This window comes from Lathyrus oleraceus, chromosome 4 (assembly GCF_024323335.1).
Source record: "Lathyrus oleraceus cultivar Zhongwan6 chromosome 4, CAAS_Psat_ZW6_1.0, whole genome shotgun sequence".
In the NCBI taxonomy this organism is placed as follows: domain Eukaryota; kingdom Viridiplantae; phylum Streptophyta; class Magnoliopsida; order Fabales; family Fabaceae; genus Lathyrus; species Lathyrus oleraceus.
Genome location: NC_066582.1, coordinates 479,001,174 through 479,022,797, shown reverse-complemented (window position 1 = coordinate 479,022,797; position 21,624 = coordinate 479,001,174). Strand labels below are relative to the sequence as shown.

General features: G+C 32.8%; 1 protein-coding gene and 2 long non-coding RNA genes across 3 annotated transcripts; 1 reads left to right on the top strand and 2 right to left on the bottom strand.

Annotated features, from left to right (window-relative positions):
* Positions 1-824: 824 nt before the first annotated feature.
* Positions 825-2,178, bottom strand: LOC127076320 (uncharacterized). Its single transcript, XR_007786797.1, has 3 exons — positions 1,900-2,178; positions 1,466-1,544; positions 825-1,135 (listed from the first exon to the last, which is right to left on the bottom strand). It is a non-coding gene; the product is annotated as an uncharacterized LOC127076320 (long non-coding RNA).
* Positions 2,179-2,308: 130 nt separating this feature from the next.
* On the top strand, positions 2,309-3,380 carry LOC127076321 (uncharacterized). The gene is made up of 4 exons (XR_007786798.1): positions 2,309-2,423; positions 2,619-2,697; positions 2,787-2,839; positions 3,028-3,380. It is a non-coding gene; the product is annotated as an uncharacterized LOC127076321 (long non-coding RNA).
* A 16,859-nt stretch (positions 3,381-20,239) lies between these two features.
* On the bottom strand, positions 20,240-21,274 carry LOC127138066 (uncharacterized). The gene is made up of 2 exons (XM_051064472.1): positions 20,968-21,274; positions 20,240-20,661 (listed from the first exon to the last, which is right to left on the bottom strand). Exons 1-2 carry the CDS (start codon positions 21,272-21,274, stop codon positions 20,240-20,242), a joined length of 729 nt encoding a protein of 242 aa, XP_050920429.1.
* Positions 21,275-21,624: the final 350 nt, after the last annotated feature.

Genomic DNA, 21,624 nt, shown 5'->3' with positions numbered 1-21,624 from the left:
CTTGTTAATCGGTTAAAACACTTGAATTGCAAAAATTAATTTTAACACGCTCGAACTTTATGAGTTTCCACCAATTCATACCGTAGCTTCATATACATTCGGTTGGGACTCAAGTTCAATGACCCTCGTTCACCAGATACCTCATTTTCACTTGAAAGCGGTAGAACATCATGTTAATCTCACACCTTGGTGAGCATTGTAGTTTCTAATTAACACGCACATGTGTATATGTATGATAGGATGTATATATGATCTCAAATCTCAATTTGTTATATATCAATGTCATAACTGTCATAACCTAAAATCCCCCCCCCCCCCTCATTTTCACTTTTCATCTGACTTTTGTTTCTGATTCATCTGCATCCTCTTAGTTATCTAGGTCATTCATTCACAATTGCACCTATTTTCCTTTTAAAACATCATTGATTTAAAGGTTTTATATTTATGATGTAAAGCATTGGATTATGAATAATGGATGGGCAAGGGCTTCATGATGCAATTGCTAATCAAGTCTATGGTTAATTGTGCTACATATTGATTGCTTGGACACCACAAGATTGATGTCCATCTGGAAGAAACCCTAATTCTTGGAACAATCTTGGGATGGCATCATGGAATAGGTAATTGTGAAAGGCATTGTTAAAACTTGACTTTTGGTGATCATGTTCCTATAAGTGACATTTAGTGATTACTAATGATCATTGATTGTTTCATATTATGGAATTCATACAAAGTCAGGTTTCTTTCAGAGGTAATTCATTTTCAAATGATCATTTGCTCAGTTTTGGAGGGAAAGATTTGTTTCTTCAGATTCAAGTTACACATACCATTCAAAATCCTTTTTCATTTCAAAATTTCCAATTACATTACATCAGATGTTTCATTACAACATTCAAGATCCAAGTTACAAACTTTACACAAATTTCAAAATTGGGACCTATAGTTGACTTTGGTCAACTGTTGACTTTTTTATCAACCAATTGACCAAAGTCAATTGTCTAATCCTAAACTTAATTCCCTCATATTCTTCATCCTCAAGAGATATCAACTTTGTGCATTTTGGACTTCGAGGTTCCTCCATATGCTTTGTCTGGTTCATCTCTTCGTGATCCACATCTTCGATCCATGTCAAGCCCTGCAATACACCATACTCAGTCATAACTCGTTCTCACATACATAAACAATGCATCCATAACAAGCGGGACACAAAACACAACAAGTTTCATGAATAGAAGTACTGATATATGTGATACATCTAGTAGCTAATATTATGTGAAAGTAGAGGTGTACTCAAAAGCATACACCACATTCTTCAACCATTACCAAGCCTTATGCTCAACATGATTCTGCCATTGAAGATAATTCAAATGGAGAGCCTGTTCATGATCAAGGAATTGATATTTCAGCTGACACGCATGCGGTTGAACCCTGAAAACTCATTACAAAGAGGCCCTAAATTTATCACCTTTGATTTGGTCCTGGTTAATGCTCCATCTTTGTGCTCATTTCATGTGTTTGATTTGCTAACTTCAACATAGAAGTTACTGCATATAGGAAAAACAATTAATCTCAGACCATAAATTCAATGCAACTCAATAATATAAGCTAATTCCCTTAGTCTTCCCTTATTTAATCACAACATACACTAAAGATAATTAATTAGAAAACTAACAGTTTGTTTCAACAGGATACACTAACATTACTAATTATAACAAGTCAAGCAGGACAAACACTTTCACCATTTCACTAACATCAAACTCACTCTAATAGCTTCAAACTAATCTAATTGAATTCTAACTAACATTTAACTGATTGTAATCGAGATACTAACAGAGCCTTCACCTCTAACTAATTTCTACATAGAGCAACTAACAAAGTTAACAACCCTGACCATTCTACCTGAGGTACCCAAAGTAGTTACAAGCTCAAGCCATATAAATTCAACAATCACTGCAAATTCAAGGGGTATTTAACCATCACGTTCACCAATTTCTCTGCAAAAGCTAAATTCATCTTTTCCCTCACTACAAAGCTCTCTCATTCTCCATGGTTAAGCAAGCTTCACCTTGAAGCTTGCTGCAACTAAAGCTAAGCCCCGCTCTACAATTCGCCCTAGGAGGATGAAATAGCTTTGTAGTGAGGGAGAAGATGAATTTAGCAGTTGCTGAGAGATTGGTGAACATGGTGGTTGAAACACCCCTTAAATTTGCAGTGATTGTTGAATTTATAGGGCTTGAGCTTGTAAGTACTTCGGGTAGCTCGGGTAGATTGGTTAGGGCAGTTAACTCTGTTAATTGCTTTGTGTAGAAATTAGTTAGAGGTGAAGTCTCTGTTAGTATCTTTGTTACAATTGGTTAAATGTTAGTTAGGATTCAGTTAGATTAGTTTGAAGCTATTAGAGTGAGTTTGATGTTAGTGAAATGGTAAAAGTGTTTGGCCTGCTTGACTTGTTTTAATTGGTGATGTTAGTGTATCCTGCTGAAACAAACTATTAGTTTTCTAATTAATTGTCTTTAGTGTATGTTGTGATTAGCTATTTGAAGACTAAGTGAATTAGCTTATAATGTTGAGTTGCATTGAGTTTTTGGTCCGAGATTAATTATTTTTCCTGTATGCAGTAACTTCTATGTTGCAGTTAGCAAATCAAACACATGAAATGAGCATAAAGCTAGAGCCTTAACCAGGACCAAATCAAAGGTGAGAAATTTAGGCCCTCTTTGTAATGAGTTTTCAGGGTTCAGCCGCATGCGTGTCAACTGAAGTATCAATTCCTTGATCATGAACAGGCTCTCCATTTGAATTATCTTCAATGGCGGAATCATGTTGAGCATAAGGCTTGGTAATGGTTGAAGAATGTGGTGTATGCTTTTGAGTACACCTCTACTTTCACATAATATTAGCTACTAGATGTATCACATATATCAGTACTTCTTTTCATGAAACTTGTTGTGTTTTGTGTCCCGCTTGTTATGGATGCATTGTTTATGTATGTGAGAACGAGTTATGACTGTGTATGGTGTATTGCAGGGCTTGACATGGATCGAAGATGTGGATCACGAAGAGATGAACAAGACAAGACATATGGAGGAACCTTGAAGTCCAAGAATGCACAAAGTTGACATGTCTTTAGGATGAATAAAATGAGGGATTTAGGTTTAGGATTAGACAATTGACTTTGGTCAACTGGTTGAAAAAAAAGTCTATAGTTTACGAGAATTAACTATAGGTCCCAATTTAGTAATTTGTGCAAAGTTTGTAACTTGGATCTTGAATATTATAATGAAACATCTGATGTAATGTAATTGGAAATCTTGAAATGAAAAAGGATTTTGAATCCCAAACAACAAAGCTTTCCCTCCAAAACTGAGGAAATGATCATTTGAAATTGAATTACCTCTGAAAGAAACTTGACTTTGAATGTCATAATATAAACCAATCAATGATCATCAGTAATCACTAAATGTCACCTTATAGGAACATATCATCAAAAGTCAAGTTTTAACAATGTCTTTCACAATAATCTATTCCATGATGCCATCCTAAGATTGTACAAAGAATCAAGGTTTATTTCGGATGAATCTCAAGGTTGTAGTTTCTAAGCAATCAAGATGTAGCACACTTAAACATAGAATTGATTAGCAATAGCATCATGTAGCCCTTGCCCATGCATTATTCATAATCTAACATTTTATATCATAAATAGCAAACCTTTGAATCAATGATATTTTAAAAAGAAAATAGGTGCAATTGTGAATGAATGATTTGGATAACTAAGAGAATGCAGATGAATCAAAAACAAAAGTCAGATGAAAAATGAAAAGGGGAGAGAAAATTTTTAAGTATGATAATAACAAACATAATTAACTATACTTAGATATCTATGTCATAATATATTAATCCCTTCGTTTATATCAAGGGCTTATATAGACTTTATCTTCTAGATATCAATTTTAATGATATTTCTAAACCCTAGAATCACAGTACCCAAAAATACTATGGGATCCACGTCCTTTTGCTAAACCATTTAGGGTGAGGAAAGCTGAGGATGCTATCAAGTCAGATAGGGCTAGTCTTGTGCACCGGAAGAAGCCTATCATTGTGCGGTTTAAATGCAATTCAGACACATCTCTTTCTTGTGCTCAAAATCATTAGTATATGTATTCGAGATGAGAATGTGAGCTTTTTTATTGATCCGTTTAATTGTGAAAGAAGTCAAGTAATTCATTACATACAATTATATGATTTAGTGTATAATTAAACAAAAAATACTCAGGCAATGTAGGGACAAAGATTGGACTTGCAGACAGGTTGTCTATCATTAGGAGATAGATTTTTAATTACCGGAGGGATTATCGTTATGTGGTAGAAAATGAAGAATGGGTGGTTTTGTTTAGTGTGTCTAAATTAGTCTTCATATTTTCATTGGAGACAAATTCTTTCCGCTGTTCTATATCTCTTAGAAATTGTTCAGGTACTCGTATCATGATGGAAATGCCTTTATTATCATTAATTTTAAGAGTGTATTTGGATGAAGTAGTTGAAATTTTTTAAAGAATTCAAACTTTTAAGCCATTCAAATTTGGTCAAAAAAATAATAATTCAGGTGATTCAATTGAATATCATTAATTTTTAAATTATTTTGTTTGGATGAAGTATTAGAATAATTTATTATTAAATTTGTAAGGTCATTTTCATAAATTTTAAAATTTTTGGACAAATTATTTTGTAAGGACTTATTTATAATTTTTTTTGAAAGTTTTGAGAATAAATTTGAAATTTTCATAAAATTTGAGAACCATCTTGAATAAATTAAAAAAATTAATAATAAATAATTTAGCATTCACATATATAGTGAATGAACATTTTCAAATTCTTTACATTTTGATATCATTTGAAATTCCTTAATTTTAATTTGAATCAAATATTTCTTAAATTTACATCATTTTAACAATTCTCCATATTTTTTTATCCAAACAATATATTTTAGTCAAATCATTTTATATTCCTTAAAAAAATTATTTTCTCTCATCAAAATGTTTTACCCAAAGACACTCTAAAACTTAAAAAGGATGTTCTTAAATTTTGTTGTAATGTATCATTGTAGTCTTCAATCTTTTCCATCATCTTAATTCATACAGAAAAAGAAAGAAAGAACTTGCACATGCTATTGTCATAATTTAATCAAATAAAATTATACTTGGGTGATCTTTTTAGGTATATGCTGAAATGCATCACCAACTTTCAGGTGAAATTATACTCTTTCAGTAGTTAATGATTCAAATTTTGAGAAATCATCTATAACTTTTTTTTCTTCTTGTTTCTGTCTTATGTGCTTTTGTGAAGATTCAGTTCAACGGCTGGTTTGGCAATAACAATTTTTCTTTGTTTGCATCTTTGTAATTTGATTTTTATGTAATTACAAAAAGTGCTATTATAAATTATGAAATTGATTTTTCATTGTGTTCTCATTTTAATAATATAAGTTTAAATGAAAAAATTCTATTAATAATTTTTAAAATTTTAATTTTGTTTATTTAAATCAATGCTTAATTATAATTATGATATTTTAAAAAATATTTTTTATAAGTTAGTCTAATTAATTTTAGTTTTGATAAAAAAATAATTATAATATAATTTTAACTAATCTTATTTAGCTTGATATTTACTGTGATATTATTGAGCGAATTTGTAGCTATATAGTTGAGAAACATAACTAAAGTCGGATATTTTGCTACATTTTAATTTTGGTTTAGCTAGGAATTTTAAAATATTACTTGAAATTTAGCTAGAAAAGATTGGACGATACTACTTGATATTTTAAAGATTGGAGAATTTAGTTCTTACTGGAATTCTATCTTCACTGCCAGGTATAAAATCTTCTTCTCCCTCTTTTGCTATCTTCAATCTAAACAATAACTCATAACTATAATGTATTGTAAGAACATGTTAGGATAAATAACTTATTTGTAACATATCCCAAATATTTATTAAAATAAGTATTTATTGATAAGTTTCTCTAAATTAGTTTATAATAAAAAATAAAATTAATTTAAAAATATTTTTTAAAAAATATCATAAATTGTTTTAATAAAATATTATAAATTGTGTTACAAAACTTATGTAAATGAATAAATTCAATTTCAAATAAACAAATCTAAACTTTTCTAAATTTGTGATCCAAATCAAGCAGCCATTTAAAAATATTCAACTCATGTAGACGTGTCTGAATATCAAACATGCAATATTATGTTATTTCAAATTATCATATAATAATAAAACCAAACATGCTCATGCTATCAATCAAAGTACAACATTGAATCCATACAAATTCGACTATGACTCTCACATAAAATTTCTTACGACTTTTCTACAATCATGCAGTCATACAATTTTTTTCCCTCAATGTCGTTTTCTTCGTTCGATAGAGATTTTTCAACATTTGGCGTAGGTTTGTTTTGTAACTATATGCTACACGATTGTTGGGAATTTTAGAACCTTAATTTCTATAGCTTGACTCAGTCAGACTCATTGCGGATATAGGATTGATTTTAGGCTGTAATGTATAGTTATGGATATGGTATTTGGGGTGGATACCATACTGGTACATGTGTTTTTTTTTTAAATTCAGAGTAGGAATATATTAATAAGAAATAAGAGTTTTTTTATAAAATATAAGTGTATAGAAGTAAATTGTTAGATTCATAATAAAACATCATTTTAAAAATTAAAAAAAAAAGTCAAAATTTAAAGTACATAAATAAATTACATATATATATATATATATATATATATATATATATATATATATATATATATAATATATATATATATATATATATATATATATATATATATATATATATATATATAGATAGATAGATAGATAGATAGATAGATAAAGAGAGAGATAGAGAGAGAGAGATAAAATGAGTTTATGTTTGAGAAATGAAATGCATGATTCACATTTAATGTATGCGGATGGTGAAAATGTTTTTATATTTATGTTTATTTTCATTTTTAGAAAACCATTTTAGATTTGTTATTAACAAGCATTTAAAGAGATCATGATAACAGAAAAATAAAGGGACCAAAGTTGGTGTAAGGAAGTCAAAATCTCATTCATTCAATTCAAAGCAAGATACTAGGATCAAGTACAAAATTCTTCAGAAATAAAGAAAAGTACAAAACAAGAGTCAAACTACGGACTTTCGTCCCTTGAGCTCTTTCAATTCTCCCTTGAACCTCTGCATTAAGTCTTCATAGAACAAAATAAAGATGATAACTGAAGGGTGGGTGTTGTTTTTGTCTAGGTATTTTAGCGCATCTGTTAGCTTCCAAGGCATGTCCCTGGTTAGCCAATTACAGAACTCCACCAGACTGGTGAACTTTTCATGATATTCATCTATGTGTGTTTGCAGAAAGCGGATAATGTCCTCGTAGGTATCCAAGTTCTCATTCATGTTCTCCATTTCATTCAACCAATCTAAGCTTTCCCCCTGCAAGGAGTCAAATCTATTCTTCCAATGTTGTGCCCACTCTTGGGCGTTTTCTTCCTCTTGGCACTTCTCTTCCTAATTCTTTGGTGTAACTCAAGAAGCAGCAAAAGCCCTCTCCGTGTGGCAGCGCTCTCGCTCCACTTGGGCTTCTGAGCTCTGGAGAGAAATACTGAGGTCTTGTATCTGAGCCTCAAGTGCTTCTCTCATTTCTTTATTTTCCTTCATATCAAGCCTCCACCATTGCTCTTTTTCTTGATAGTCCCTCTCAGCTCACTTTAACTAGGCTTTACTGATATCCAAACAATGGTCAGCTTGATCCAAGCCCTCTTTAACCCTTTTCCTTTTATAATCTTCGTTCTTAACATTTTCCTTATTTTCTACGAGTTATTTTTTCTTTCGCCCGAGCTCCCATTTCGACTTATTATTTTCCTTAGTGACCCGATGAAGGTTCGCCTGAAGCTCCTTATTTCTTTTTCTAGATTAGTGATAATGGCCTTCAACCTTTCTGCTTTTTGGATAGGCACATGTGTGGGCTCAAGAACATGGGTTGGAAGAGGGACCTCATAGTTGTATGGTAGCTTGATATTTCGGAACCTTTCTTTTACCCAATTGTTGTAAGGTTCCTTAGCTGTCATACCCTAAATTTTAACCCTAAGATCCCACATACCATTGACATCCTTGCACACAAACAAGGTCACCTCTTGGTCCCTCTCCCTCTCATCTTTGGGTTTTGCTTTTGCAAAGATCATCAAGCACCTCTTTGTTGGTGTTTTACTTTTGTGTTTATATGTTCATTGCTTAACTACTAATCAAATAGCAAAATATGTTTTGTTTTCTTTAAGTTTATTGTGCAAGGTATGACTTTTCATCAAGAGTATCAAGCATGATTCCTCAGCTAGGTTTTCTTTGATTCCTCAGTAAAGTGTCGCCAACCATTGATTCTCAAGGGGATATTTTTCAATGCATGACCTCTAAAGTTCTAAAGCACCTTTAAACCTCATTTTGATCAAGAGTACATTAAAGTTCTGTTGTTTACTTCTCAAGAAAAGTCAAAGGTTCATGTGTTTATTTCCATGCCTTCTTCACCAAGTTACCTCAAGCTTTGAGCAATCTAATCAAGATACATTCAAGGACACATTATTTTGAGTTCTTAAGGTCATCCATGTTCTTTGAAATTCAAGGGAAGTCTATGTACATAAGTTTGTTCCAAGTGGTTTGACCAAAAAGTCAACATTTGAAGTCAAAGTTTCAAGGATCACAATTCCTTCAATTCTCAACATTTTTGAATGATTCTTTTTTCATATGACCCTTATCAACATTCTCTAGAACTTATCTTTACATGGCAAGATCCAATTATTCTTGGAGAATCATCAAAAGTTTGGAGACATTATAGGTCATTTGTGGACTTAGTGAAATTTAACCTATTTTCAAGTGACTTTTTCTCAACTCTCAAGGATTGTAACTTCTTCAATTTTCAACATTTGAGGATTATTATTTTTGCACAATATCATTTTTGATGTCCATATACATATTTTATTCAATGATCAAGGTCAAATTATGCTTGGAAGACCATGGAATTCATTGAAATATTACAGGTCATTTTCAGGCATTTGGGACTTAGATTTTTTCTAAGTTACATGATCAATTTTTCGTTCCAACTTCAACATGTCATAACTTTGTGCTCAAGCGTCCAAATGCAACCTTTATTGATACATTATAATCTTTGTTATCATGTCAACACATTGCAAAAAGAATGGGATCAAAAAGCCTCCTGAGCTAGATGCCCCATTGAGTTGAACATGGTGACTTGGAACTGAAGAAATCACCATTGCCCAGAATTTAAACTTTGCTAATCTCAATTCCAAGCAAAATTAGCATGTGTTTTGGACCTGAACATATTTAACCAAGTCTCCAGAAGTTAATTGACCCTTGAAATGCATTATTTGGCTGAGTTTTGACGAGTTGCAAGTCACACTTTTCTCACTTCATGATCAAATTTGTTTTACACAAGTTCAGCTTGATTCCACACGTATTTGGATCCAAACACATTCCCTATAAATAGAGGAAACTATTACATTCATTTCCAAGCTTTTGAGAGCCAAGAAACCCCTACTGAAATATGAAGTTTTCCAAAATAATTCAACTATCGTGTTCTGAATTCCAGCTTATTTCAATCCAATTTCTTGATTCCATTAGCATCTTCGGCATCCTCTGAAAGTTTTGCAATAATTCTCAAGCTCTGAGACCTTCTGAATTGCTCTAACCATATTGAGCTTCATCAACTTCTGATCACCATTTGGACAAGGTAGTTATGAGCACCATTTGAACTCAAACAAGTTACCAAGATATAGTCCTTCACTCTCTGATGTTTTCCCCTAACTTATCTGGTGTTGATTGATCGTGTTCATCATTTAATTTAATTTTTCGTGGCTTGTTTGCTTCTGAAACTTCTCTGAAATTCCCCGTGCTCAATTTATATAAATGAATTTGGAGCATGAGGTTGAATTCGTGATGAAGAGGTTATCACATTGGTGGTGGCCTCGTGTCCTGAATTTACCAAACAATGAAACTCCGGTGGAGGACCATCAGAGAAGACAACCGGAGTTTATCTCAGGTCATATGAGTTTGAGACACGTTGGACAAATGAAATATTATGATTGGTTCAATGTAAATGCAATCTAGTGTTTCATTTCAGCTAAATTCCATTGTGCACCTTAACCTGAGGAGTGTTGTATCTGCCACATAAATTAATGAGGCTTGATCCAACGCTCCATGTTTTTTCTAATTTTAATTTTTTTCTATTTTCATTTTTAATTGCATTTTCTTTTTAAATTCATAGAAAACTCATTTTACATCCAAAAAATCCCAAAATAATTTCGAAATTTCTCTTTTTTTTCCTCCATCTGATTTTTATTTTTTCATATTTTATTTTACTGATTTTCTATTTTTCATGGAATTTCTCTTTTCTCCTTTATTTTAATTGGTTTAAAAATACTTTTCCATATTTTTAATTTCTGGGAAAATCATTATATGTTCTTATTTTATTTCCAGCCTTCCATAATTTTCTTGGCCATGTATTTGGTGTTTTGAAGGTCTTTATGGATTTTTTACTTTATTTACTTTTTTAATTTCATTTAAAAAATACTTTTAGTTTACTTTTGTTGGCCTTGGATCATGATGGTTTGGACCATAGGTCTTATCAAACTCAATGGATCTTCGATGTTGATGGGGTGAAAACCCTAATCCACCAAAATGGATGATTGATTTTGATGATGACTTGATCAAACCCTTGATCCAATTTGGGTGTGATCTCTTTTATCCCCTTCTTCTTCTTCATCTCTTTATTTCCTCAAGATCAAATGGATGGCTTGTGTCCATCTTATTCATGATGTATGGATCGGTACTTGATGAACTTTCATAATTTCAAATCTACCTCCTAATTGATCATGAATCATTTAAGGTACTTTGGATTGATGCATAAGTTTGTCCTAAGTACTATGAAGTATGGATTGAAGTAATGAACCATCCTCCTAGCCTATGTGCTTGATTTTTTCTTTTTTTCTTTTTCTGTGGCATGGCTTAAGGAGAATGGTTTACGTATCATTTCTCTAGCATATATTAACACTAACATTATTATTGACCGACCTCATATAGTTGTGACTTCTACATAAGTTCAATTACGATTGCTTAACATAGCGCTAAATTTGTACCGAAAGTAAGACATTTTCATAAGTGATATTGTAAGTCTCCTACTCCTCATGGTATTGTGTGAAAATATTGCTCCCTTTTTCATTTGGGAGATCTAGTGGCATAATTGTTGACCCTATCCAAGTTGGAGTCCTTCTCATGGTGATGTATAGGTTCATATTTTCATGCTTGTGGATGAATAGTTGAGTGTTCTCCAAAAAACGACCAAAACATCTTTCATTTTTTATCACTAACATCTTATTATATTAGATTTATTTTGATGTCATTTATTTTATGCTTCTATTTCTTGTTAATTACTTTATGCTTTTATTTTAGCATCTCATATCATATTGTTTTATGGCTTATTATTTGTTCTTTGTCCATTGGGACTTACATTTTCCTTGTAAAAGACATTAATAAAGAAAAAACCCATAAAAACTTTGGTTCTGTTAATTTATGGACTTAAAGCTAGGACCATGATCTTTGCTTTGGGAGATTGTGATTTGAGACATTGGGATTCATCTGATACATTTGATGTTGAGACTTCTTTGTGAAGACTTGGCTTGGTTATTGGGGTTTCACCTAATGCATGATTATTCTTTGTTTATTTGGTTCACTTGAGGCTTAATCCAAAGGATGGAATTCTTTCTTGACCTATGTCATAAGGCTTGCTATCTCTTGGCTAGATCTTTCCTCCATAGCCTTTACTTTATGCTCTAGGATAATCTCTTCTTATCCTCTCTTTCTTTAATTTTCAAATCTTCTCCCTCCTTTCAAAAATCTTCTTGATTTCAAACTTGAACGAATTTCTCAATAAACTTTTACTTTTGTCAAGTGATTTTTAGAACCTTTTCCTAATAAATGATAATCCATCTTAAGTATATTCGTACCAATTTCAAAAGACTCAAAAATGCATAACTCATTCAAATTATTTTGTGCACTTTTCTTTTTAAAAACTTTTCTCAAAGTTTAGACATGAGTCATTTAAATAGTTGAGATATAATTCTCGTATCCCCATAGTATTTATGATAATTTTTTCCCGTCTAAGAGAGCTAGTGGCATACTTGTTGATCTTTATCCAAGTTGGAGCCCTTCTCTGTGGTGATGTAAAGTTCTCATACTTGTGGGTGGCTAGTTGAGTATTCTCCTAAAAATGAAAAAAATTCTCTTTGTTAAAAATGAATCAAAACAAACATCTTTGATACGTTTACCACGAACTACGAGGTTTTGATCCTCCATTGCACTTTGTTGGTACGTAGGCATGCGATTTCAAAAGTCCTGGCAAACACAAAAATTAAGAAAAAGTATACTTCTTTCCCCATCTCTCCAATCTTTTGCAAACAACACCTTTTTTTTAAAAACTAAAATATAGATATTTTCAAATAGGTTCCCATGGAGTACCATGTATGTTTAGGGTGCTAACACCTTCCCTTTGCATAATTAACCCCAAGACCCTTATCTCTTCTTATTAGTTTTATTTTTAAAAAAATTGGGTTTTGTTCGTACTTTTCCCCTTTTCCTTTCGAAATAATAAAAACGTGGTGACGACTCTTACTTTACGAGTTAAGTTAATAATAGCTTAATCTCAAAATTTTATCGCTACAGAAAAGTGGCGACTCTAATAGGGAGTAGTCCTTAGAGGGTTTAACATATCTTTGTTTATGTGTGGTGTTTGGTGATCTTTGTGCAGTGAGATAAGTGTTGTTGGTTAAACGTGTTGTTGTTTATCTTGTCTGGTGTTTGGTGATCTTTGTGCAGTGAGATAAGTCCTATACCTGGGCTTGAGAGCTATTATGATAGGAGGGTGGTATAGTCTTATTTGGATTACATGGAGTTAATCTTTAATAAGCTGACTTGAGATCCCCCACTCAGTGGAGGCCCCTTTGGGATTATTGATGTCACACGAGTAGTCGTAGTTGGCATTACTTTTTCTGACCTAGGAGCCCGAGAAGTCGAGGAGCTTAGAACCCTTAACCCATATTGGCCTTTTAGGATGTAGTGAGGTGGCTATTCAGGTGTAGACTTGAATTAGTTGTTATGCGATGCTACGCTCGGACGAACTTCTCTTGAGAATATTGTTGGTTGGTGAGTAGTCATTTAAACTCGTAATATCCAAAAGGATGGAATTATTACTCTATGAACTCTTTAGAACCTTGTCCTATGTGTTATTATACCCTTAGTACATACATTGTAGGTGGGATCTTACCCTTGGCTTCATGCTCGTGACTCCGGATCTTTAGACCTTGTTTGTGTGCCTTGTGTGATCTTGTTTGTGGTTGTTGCATCATGCACTCATTGTATTCATTAGCTTTTTTTTTCAGTTTTCAAGGAACTTAGAGACTCTTTTTGCAAACATTGCATATATTTTGACTATGGATATTGAAAGAAGGAACACTCAGAAATAAAGTTTCAAACGTCCCGATCTCATGGAATTAAGAAAGCTAGCATCTTTTATGGATGATCCTAAGGATTTCAGAAACTATTTTGGGAGACTTTTGTCTATTCTATCTACTGATGTTGAAGATGGTCTTCTTTGTACTTTGGTTCAGTTCTACGATCCAGTTTACTGGTGCTTCACTTTCCCTGATTATCAGTTGTTGCATACTATGGAGGAGTATGCTTATCTTTTGGGAATACTAGTTTCTGATAGAGTTCCTTTTAGTGGGATGGAAGGGATTCTTGAGTCTCAAGTTATTGATGAATCTATTGACCTGAGGAAATCTGACGTAGATGCTAATCTCACTGTCAAAGGAGGTATCAGGGGGCTGACTTCAGAAATTTTGACTGAGAAAGCTTTTTCTTTTGCCAATGCTGGTAGCATGGTCGCCTTTGATGTTAATGCTATTAGGATCTTTTTGGTTGGGAATCCTATTCCAACTTTTCTTGGTGACACCTATTTCTCCATTCATCATAAGACTTCCAAGGGAAGTGAAACTATTGTCTGTTGTGCATACTTACTGTACAAGTGGTTTATTTCGCACTTGCTGCAGTCTCCTATCTTCAAAGAAAACAAGGGTTGTTTAAGGTGGTCTCAAAGACTTATGTCTCTCACCAATGATGACATAACTTGGGATTCTTCTATTTACGACAACGTCAAGATTACTGATAGTTGTGGGGAGTTCTCTAATGTGCCTCTTCTTGGTACACAAGGAGAAATCAACTACAATTCGGCTTTGGCAAGACATCGACTTGGGTTCGCTATGAAGGACAAACCTAATAACATCGTGTTAGAAGGTTTATTTTTCCAGGAAGGGAAATACACTCAAGGGTTGAAGATAAGATGGTGCATGCTTGGCACAATATTCATAGGAAAGGAAAAAGTGAGTTTGAATTGAAGAATTATGTCGCTTTGGATCCTTACACTAGTTGGGTGAAGAAGAAAGCAAAATAATTCAACATGCCATACGCTTATGAAATACCTATGTCTTTAGTAATGGTCAAATCGCCCATTATTAAAGGCATATATGAGTTGCAAGAGACTTTGGATAGGATGAAGCAAGAGAGAGATGATTGGGAAGATAAATTTCACACCTCACACCTTGAGAAGGAAGAATTACAGAAGCAGTTGAAGGAAAAAGATTACTTGATAGAGTTGCTTGAGAAACATGTTATAAAGAGGTCAAGGAACCAAGAGGATTTATTTTCCTCTAACATTTCATCGTCTACTCATCTTCCTACTTCCGGTGTTTGGAAAGGTATTATAGACTAGCTCGTGATGGAGAAGGACGCCATGAAAAGCAACTATGAAAGGGAGATCAAAAGACTTCACAAGAAATACCAACTTGGAGTTGGGTCGTCATCGGACATGATTCCATATATCTAGTTTCTTTCCATTTATGATCATTGAATTTGTATTTACGATTGTAATCCTTCACATTATTAATAGAATGATATTTTCAGTATTTCAAAATGTGTTGTTCCCTTTATAAGGTTTAAAATTTGTTTTATGTCTTAAAGTTCCTTGAAAAAAATTCACATTTGCATTTGCATATCATGCATCATGTTTCATTTTGATCATCATTTGCATTTGCAATTTGTTATATGTTGCGGAAACTTTCATCTAAGTCACTAAATAGTTCCTTATTCCCACTTAAATGGTTACTACAACCAGTATATATCAACCATTGATCATCATTTTTATCGGTTATAACATGACATGTTGTAAGCACCATTTTCATATCATCTTCAATTTCTGCAACTCGAGCATGGCTATCTCTAATATTCAATGATTTAGTACGACATTCTCGACTATAGTGACCATAATTTTTACAATTATGGCACTGAATATGAGATTTGCATTCTGATTGAAAATGTTCGTACTTTTGACATTTGTGACATTGAATATTAGATTTATTTTGAAAAGAGCCATTACCTCGTGTGCTTTGGCTTAAGTCAGATTGAGAAATCCTCCAGTTACCTTTGGAACTATGTCCTCTTTGAAAGTGGTTTGCCCTTCTTTGCACAAGTCCCTCATTTCTCACATGTTTTTGAGCTTTTAAAGCTTGCTCAAATGTGCCACTTGATATCTTATTCATCTGCATCTCACGTGACTCCAAAGATGCTTCAAATCATTTAAAGTCATTGTGGTGGCATCTTTTCCTTCTTCAGTTGTTGCTACTACGTAACCAAAACGAGTTGAAAGAGTGCACATAATTTTCTCCACAACATCTTTCTCCTTTATGTCATCACTATTGGATTCCATTTCATTGACTAGTTTGTCCATTCGTGAAAATTATTCATGAATGCTTTCATCTTTTCCTTGTTCCATTAGCTCAAACTGACGTTTTAATACTTGAAACCTCATTCGTTTAACTGGGTCAGCACCTTCATATGTTTTAAGTAAAATTTCCCAAGCCTCCTTAGTTGTTTTGGCATGGAAAATTTTCTCAAAAACTGATAGCTCCACAAATTGACATATCAAAATCAAAGCTTTTTCGTTGAGTTGACTGTCTTTCTCAACTTATGTCTCATCATCTTTTTCTTTATCTTCTTCAGTTGGTTCAACAAAACCTTTTTTCATAATTTCTCCATACTCGTTGGTTTCTAAACACAACTCCATCAACCGTTTCCACATAGAAAAATTTGATCTTCCATTAAATTTGAAAACAGTTGTTTGCACTGACAAAATTTGATTAGTGCTTGAACTTGTAGCCCTTTTTCTAAACAAACTTCTTCTAAGCATTAAAAAAAATTCGTTGGAGCCTTTTTCTTATTGTTTTAACTTTCACTTTCTTTGTGATGAGTAATTCATTACAAGTAATAATAATTATTTATAACAATTGAGAAAATACATATTTAGCTTTTACTAAACAATTTATGACTTTCCTTAAAATTAACTAATCATTCATGACTTTCTCTTATTGACTTTTCCAAATGCGAAATTTATATTATCTAACAAATGTTATCTCGTTAAAGATTGAAAAATCTACATCCATTACATTTCCAAAAAAGAAACTATTGTGCAAATATCTTTGTTGCATGTATAAAATCTTCTCCTCAATCTAAACAATAACTTATAACAACGGTAAGGTCATGTTAGGATAAATAACTTATTTGTAACATATCACAAATATTTATTAAAATACGTTTTAATTAATAAGTTTCTCTAAATTATTTTATGATAAAAAATAAAATTTAATTTAATTTATTTAAAAAAATATCATAAATTATTTTAATAAAATATTATAAGTTGAGTTACAAAACTTATGTAAGTGGATGAATTCAAATTCTAATAAGTTAATCTAAGCTTATCTAAATTTGTGATCCAAATCAAACAGCCATTTAAAACCATCCAATTCATGCAGGCTTGTCTGAATATCAAACATGCAATATTATGTTATTTCAAATTATCATAGAATATTAAAACCAAACATGCTCATCTACCAATCAAACTCTCACATAAAATTTCTTGACTTTTCTACATTCATGCAATTATACTGTTTTTTTTCTCAATGTCGTTCTCTTCGTTCGATATAGATTTTTCAACAATTGGTGTACGTTCGTTTTGTAACCATATACTACATGATTATTCGGAATTTTAGAACCTTAACTTCGATAGCTTGACTCTGTCGTATTCATAGCTTGACTCTGTCGTATTCATTACGTATATAGAATGATGCGGATGATGCGGAGAAAGAGTTAGCAAATGAATTTAATTGTCTTAATATAATTTTGTTGTTATACGAATAATATTGAAAATAATATCATAAATAAATTTATTTTAAACATATAAAAAAAAATTGTTGGAGTCTTTTTTTTATTGTTTTAACTTTTGCTTTATGTGTGATTTGTACTTTATTACAAGTAATAACAATTGAGAAAATACATATTTAACTTTTGCTAAATAATTTATGGCTTTCCTTGAAACTAGCTAACCATTCATGACTTTCTCTTATTGACTTTTTCGAATGCCAAATTTATATTATCTAACATCCTCCATTACATTTGACATCATAATTCCCAGCAAATTCTTCATCTTCAAGAACAAATTGGTTTTTAGTGCCTTTATAAAAATATCAGCAATTTGATCTTCCGAAGTACAATACTCCACCACAATTTCCTTATCTCTTATTAAGTCTCGAATGTAGTGATGTTTAATGTCAATATGTTTGTTATGCCCATGAAACACTGGATTATTTGTTAGAGCAATCGTTGATTTGTTGTCGCATAATACCTTTATTGGACCATCTTGATGATGTTGCAAGTCACTTAATATTCTTCGTAACCAAACAACTTGAATAGCACAATTTGTTGATGTCATGTACTCTGCCTCTGCTGTTGACAAAATAACTACTTGTTATTTCTTAGAGGACCAAGAAAACGCGCCTGTACCGAGATGGAAAACATAACCCGAAGTGCTTTTTTGAGTTTCAGTTTCACCTGCTCAATCACTATTTGTGTATCCAATCAACTATGACTTGGTAGAACTTAAATAAAAAATTCCTTCGTCAATTGTTCCTTTGACATGTCTCAAAATTCTCTTTGCAATTGGCCAATGTGATTGTCTTGGCGACTTCACGAATCTACTTATGAGTCCAACTCCAAAAACTATATCAGGTCTTATTGTTGTCAAGTACTCGAGGATTCCCACTAGCCTTTTGAAATTTGTTGAATTGACAAGATCACCGCCAATTTATTTTTCTAATTTCAATCTTTCTTCCACTGGAGTCAGCATTGGTTTACACGATTCCGTTTTAAATTTCTTCCGAATATCTGATTCATATTTCTTCTGTGAAATAAAAATTCCCTCATTTTTCTGCTTCACTTTAATGCCTAGAAAATAAGACATTTGGCCCATATCTGTCATTTCAAATTGAGTGGACATGCTCTCCTTAAAATCTGCTAACGATTTATTATTGTTACCAGTGAAGATAAGATCATCCACGTACAAGCAAACAATAACAACATTTTTTTTCATCCATGGTTGCTTTGACGTATAAAGAATACTCATATGGACTTCTATGGAATCCATTATTGATAAAATATATGTCAATACGTATTTATCAAGCTCTAGGCGTCTGCTTCAGTCCATATAGTGCTTTCTTCAACTTGTACACTTTACCTTCATTTCCTTGTTGTAAATAATCTGGCGGTTGTTCTACGTAAACTCCTTCTTCAAGCACACCATTCAAGAAGGCGGACTTGAAATCTATCTGAAATATCTTCCATTGATTTTGGGTAGCAAAGGAAAGAATCATGCGTACCGTGTCCATTCTAGCAACTGGAGCAAGAGCTTCAAAATAATCAATGTCGGGTTTTTATTTGTAGCCTTTTGCTACTAACCATGCTTTGAAGCGATCTACTTCTCCTTTTGGATTGTACTTAGTTTTGTACACCCACACGACTCGAATTGGCTTCTTTCCTTCTGGAAGTGTAGTTAACTCCCATGTATTATTTTTCTCAATTGCATGAATTTCTTCACTCATTGCTTTCATCCAGTAATCTTTATTGGCTGCTTCCTCATATGTCACAGGATCACAATCAATAAATAAGGAATAATAAGTAATTTATTCCTCCATATTATCAGGATCATCATCTTGACCAACTTCATAATCTTTCAAGTGAGGAGGTGGGTGACGCTCCCGTTGTGGATATCTACGAGGTGGTGAGTCTTGTGTTGTGGATAGTTCATCAAATGTTGGTTTAGTGGATGGTTCATTAACTTTATCATCTACTTCTTCATTTATAGTAACTGGTACATGCAACAACTCTTTTTTCTTTTCTGACTAATCCCATGATCCATCTTCATCAAAGGTAACATCCCTGCTGATGACTACCTTTTGAGTTTCTGGATTGTACGATTTGTAGGCTTTTTTTTCTTCACAATATCCTACAAATATGCACTTTTCTGCCTTGTCATCAAGCTTCTTCATCAGTTGATCTAGAACATGCGCATAAGCAATACAACAAAAAACTTTCAAGTTACTCAAATTTGGATTTTGTCCACTCCAAGCTTCTTGTGGAGTTTTATCACATATACTTTTCACTAGGCACCTATTTAAAAGGTATATTGCACAAGTCACTACTTCGGCCCAAAAACTCTTGGGTAAATTCTTGCAATGCAACATGCTTCTCACACTATCCATGTTTATTCTATTCTTTCTTTATGCCACTCCATTTTGTTGAGGAGTGTATCTTGTAGTCATTTGATGCTTAACTCCACGCTTTCTCAAGAAATCATCACATACAACATACTCTGTTCCCCTGTCAATTCTTAAGGTTTTCAGAGTATAACCACTTTGTCTTTCAACATATGCTATAAATCTTTTGAGTGCATCACAAGCATCCGATTTTTTTTTCAAAACATAAACCCACGTCTTCCTACTAAAGTCATAATTGAAAGTAATAAAATATTTATTACCTCCATTGGATGGTACTTCCACATAGCATAAATCAGAGTGCATAAGCTCAAGTGGTTTTGTAGCTCTCCATGCCTTCCCTTTAGGAAAAGGATCTCAATGCTTCTTTCGTACTATATAAGCTTCACACAGTTGATCAGGAACTGGGATAACATGTTATCCAGCAACTCATTTCTTATTTGCAAGAAAATTTATGCTTTAAAGGTTGAAGTGTCTAAGACGCATGTGCCAAAACCAATTATCATCAATAGCTACAACTTTGTAACACATATTAGCATCGTACTTGATTTTCATTGGAAATAGACAATTCCTTGACATGCTTGTCTTTTCTATGAGGCATATCTCAACATCATTGATAGTACAACCTCTTTTGTTGAAGTTTAAATCATAGCCTTTCTCAGCAAGTTGTTCAATGCTTAAGAGATTCTGACATATACTAGGTACATAGAATATATCAGAAATATAATTCAAAGATCCATCCTTCAATCTGATGGAGATCTTTCCTTTTCCTAAAACTTGAAGCTTTGAATTATCACTGAGCTTGACTATGCTGCAGAAACTTTGATCTAAGTTACTAAATAGTTCCTTATTCCCACTTAAATGGTTACTGCAACCAGTATCTAGCAACAACCATTGATCATCATTTTTATCAGCTATAACATGACATGTTGTAAGCACCATTTTCATATTATCTTCAATTTATGCAACTCGAGCATGGCTATCTCTAATATTCAATGATTTAGCACGACATTCTGGACTATAGTGACCATACTTTTTACAATTATGGCACTGAATATGAGATTTTCATTTTGATTGAAAATGTCTGTACTTTTGACATTTGTGACATTGAATATTAGATTTATTTTGAAAAGAGCCATTACCTCGTGTGCTTTGGCTTAAGTCAGTTTGGGAATTCCTCTAGTTACCTTTGGAACTATGTCCTCTTTGAAAGTGGTTTGCCCTTCTTTGCACAAGTCCCTCATTTCTCACATTTGTTTGAGATTTTAAAGCTTGCTCAAATGTGTCACTTGATCTCTCGTGCATCCGCATCTCACGTGACTCCAAAGATGCTTGCAAATCATTTAAAGTCATTGTGGTGACATCTTTTCCTTCTTCAATTGCTGCTACTACATAATCAAAACGAGTTGAAAAAATGCGCATAATTTTCTCCACAACATCTTTCTCCTTTATGTCATCACCGTTGGATTTCATTTCATTGACTAGTTTGTCCATTCGTGAAAAATATTCATAAATGCCTTCATCTTTTCCTTGCTTCATTACCTTAAATTGACGTTTTAATCCTTCCAACCTCGTTTGTTTAACTAGGTCAGCACTTTCATATGTTTTAAGTAAAATTTTCAGGCCTCCTTAGTTGTTTTGGCATGGAAATTTTTCTCAAAAACAGATAGCTCCACAGATTGACATATAAAAAATAAAGCTTTTTCGTTGAGTTGACGGTCTTTCTCAACTTGTTTCTTATCATCTTTTCCTTTATCTTTTTCAGTTGGTTCAACAAAACCTTTTTTCATAATTTCTCCATACTCGTTGGTTGCTAAACACAACTCCATCAACCATTTCCACAT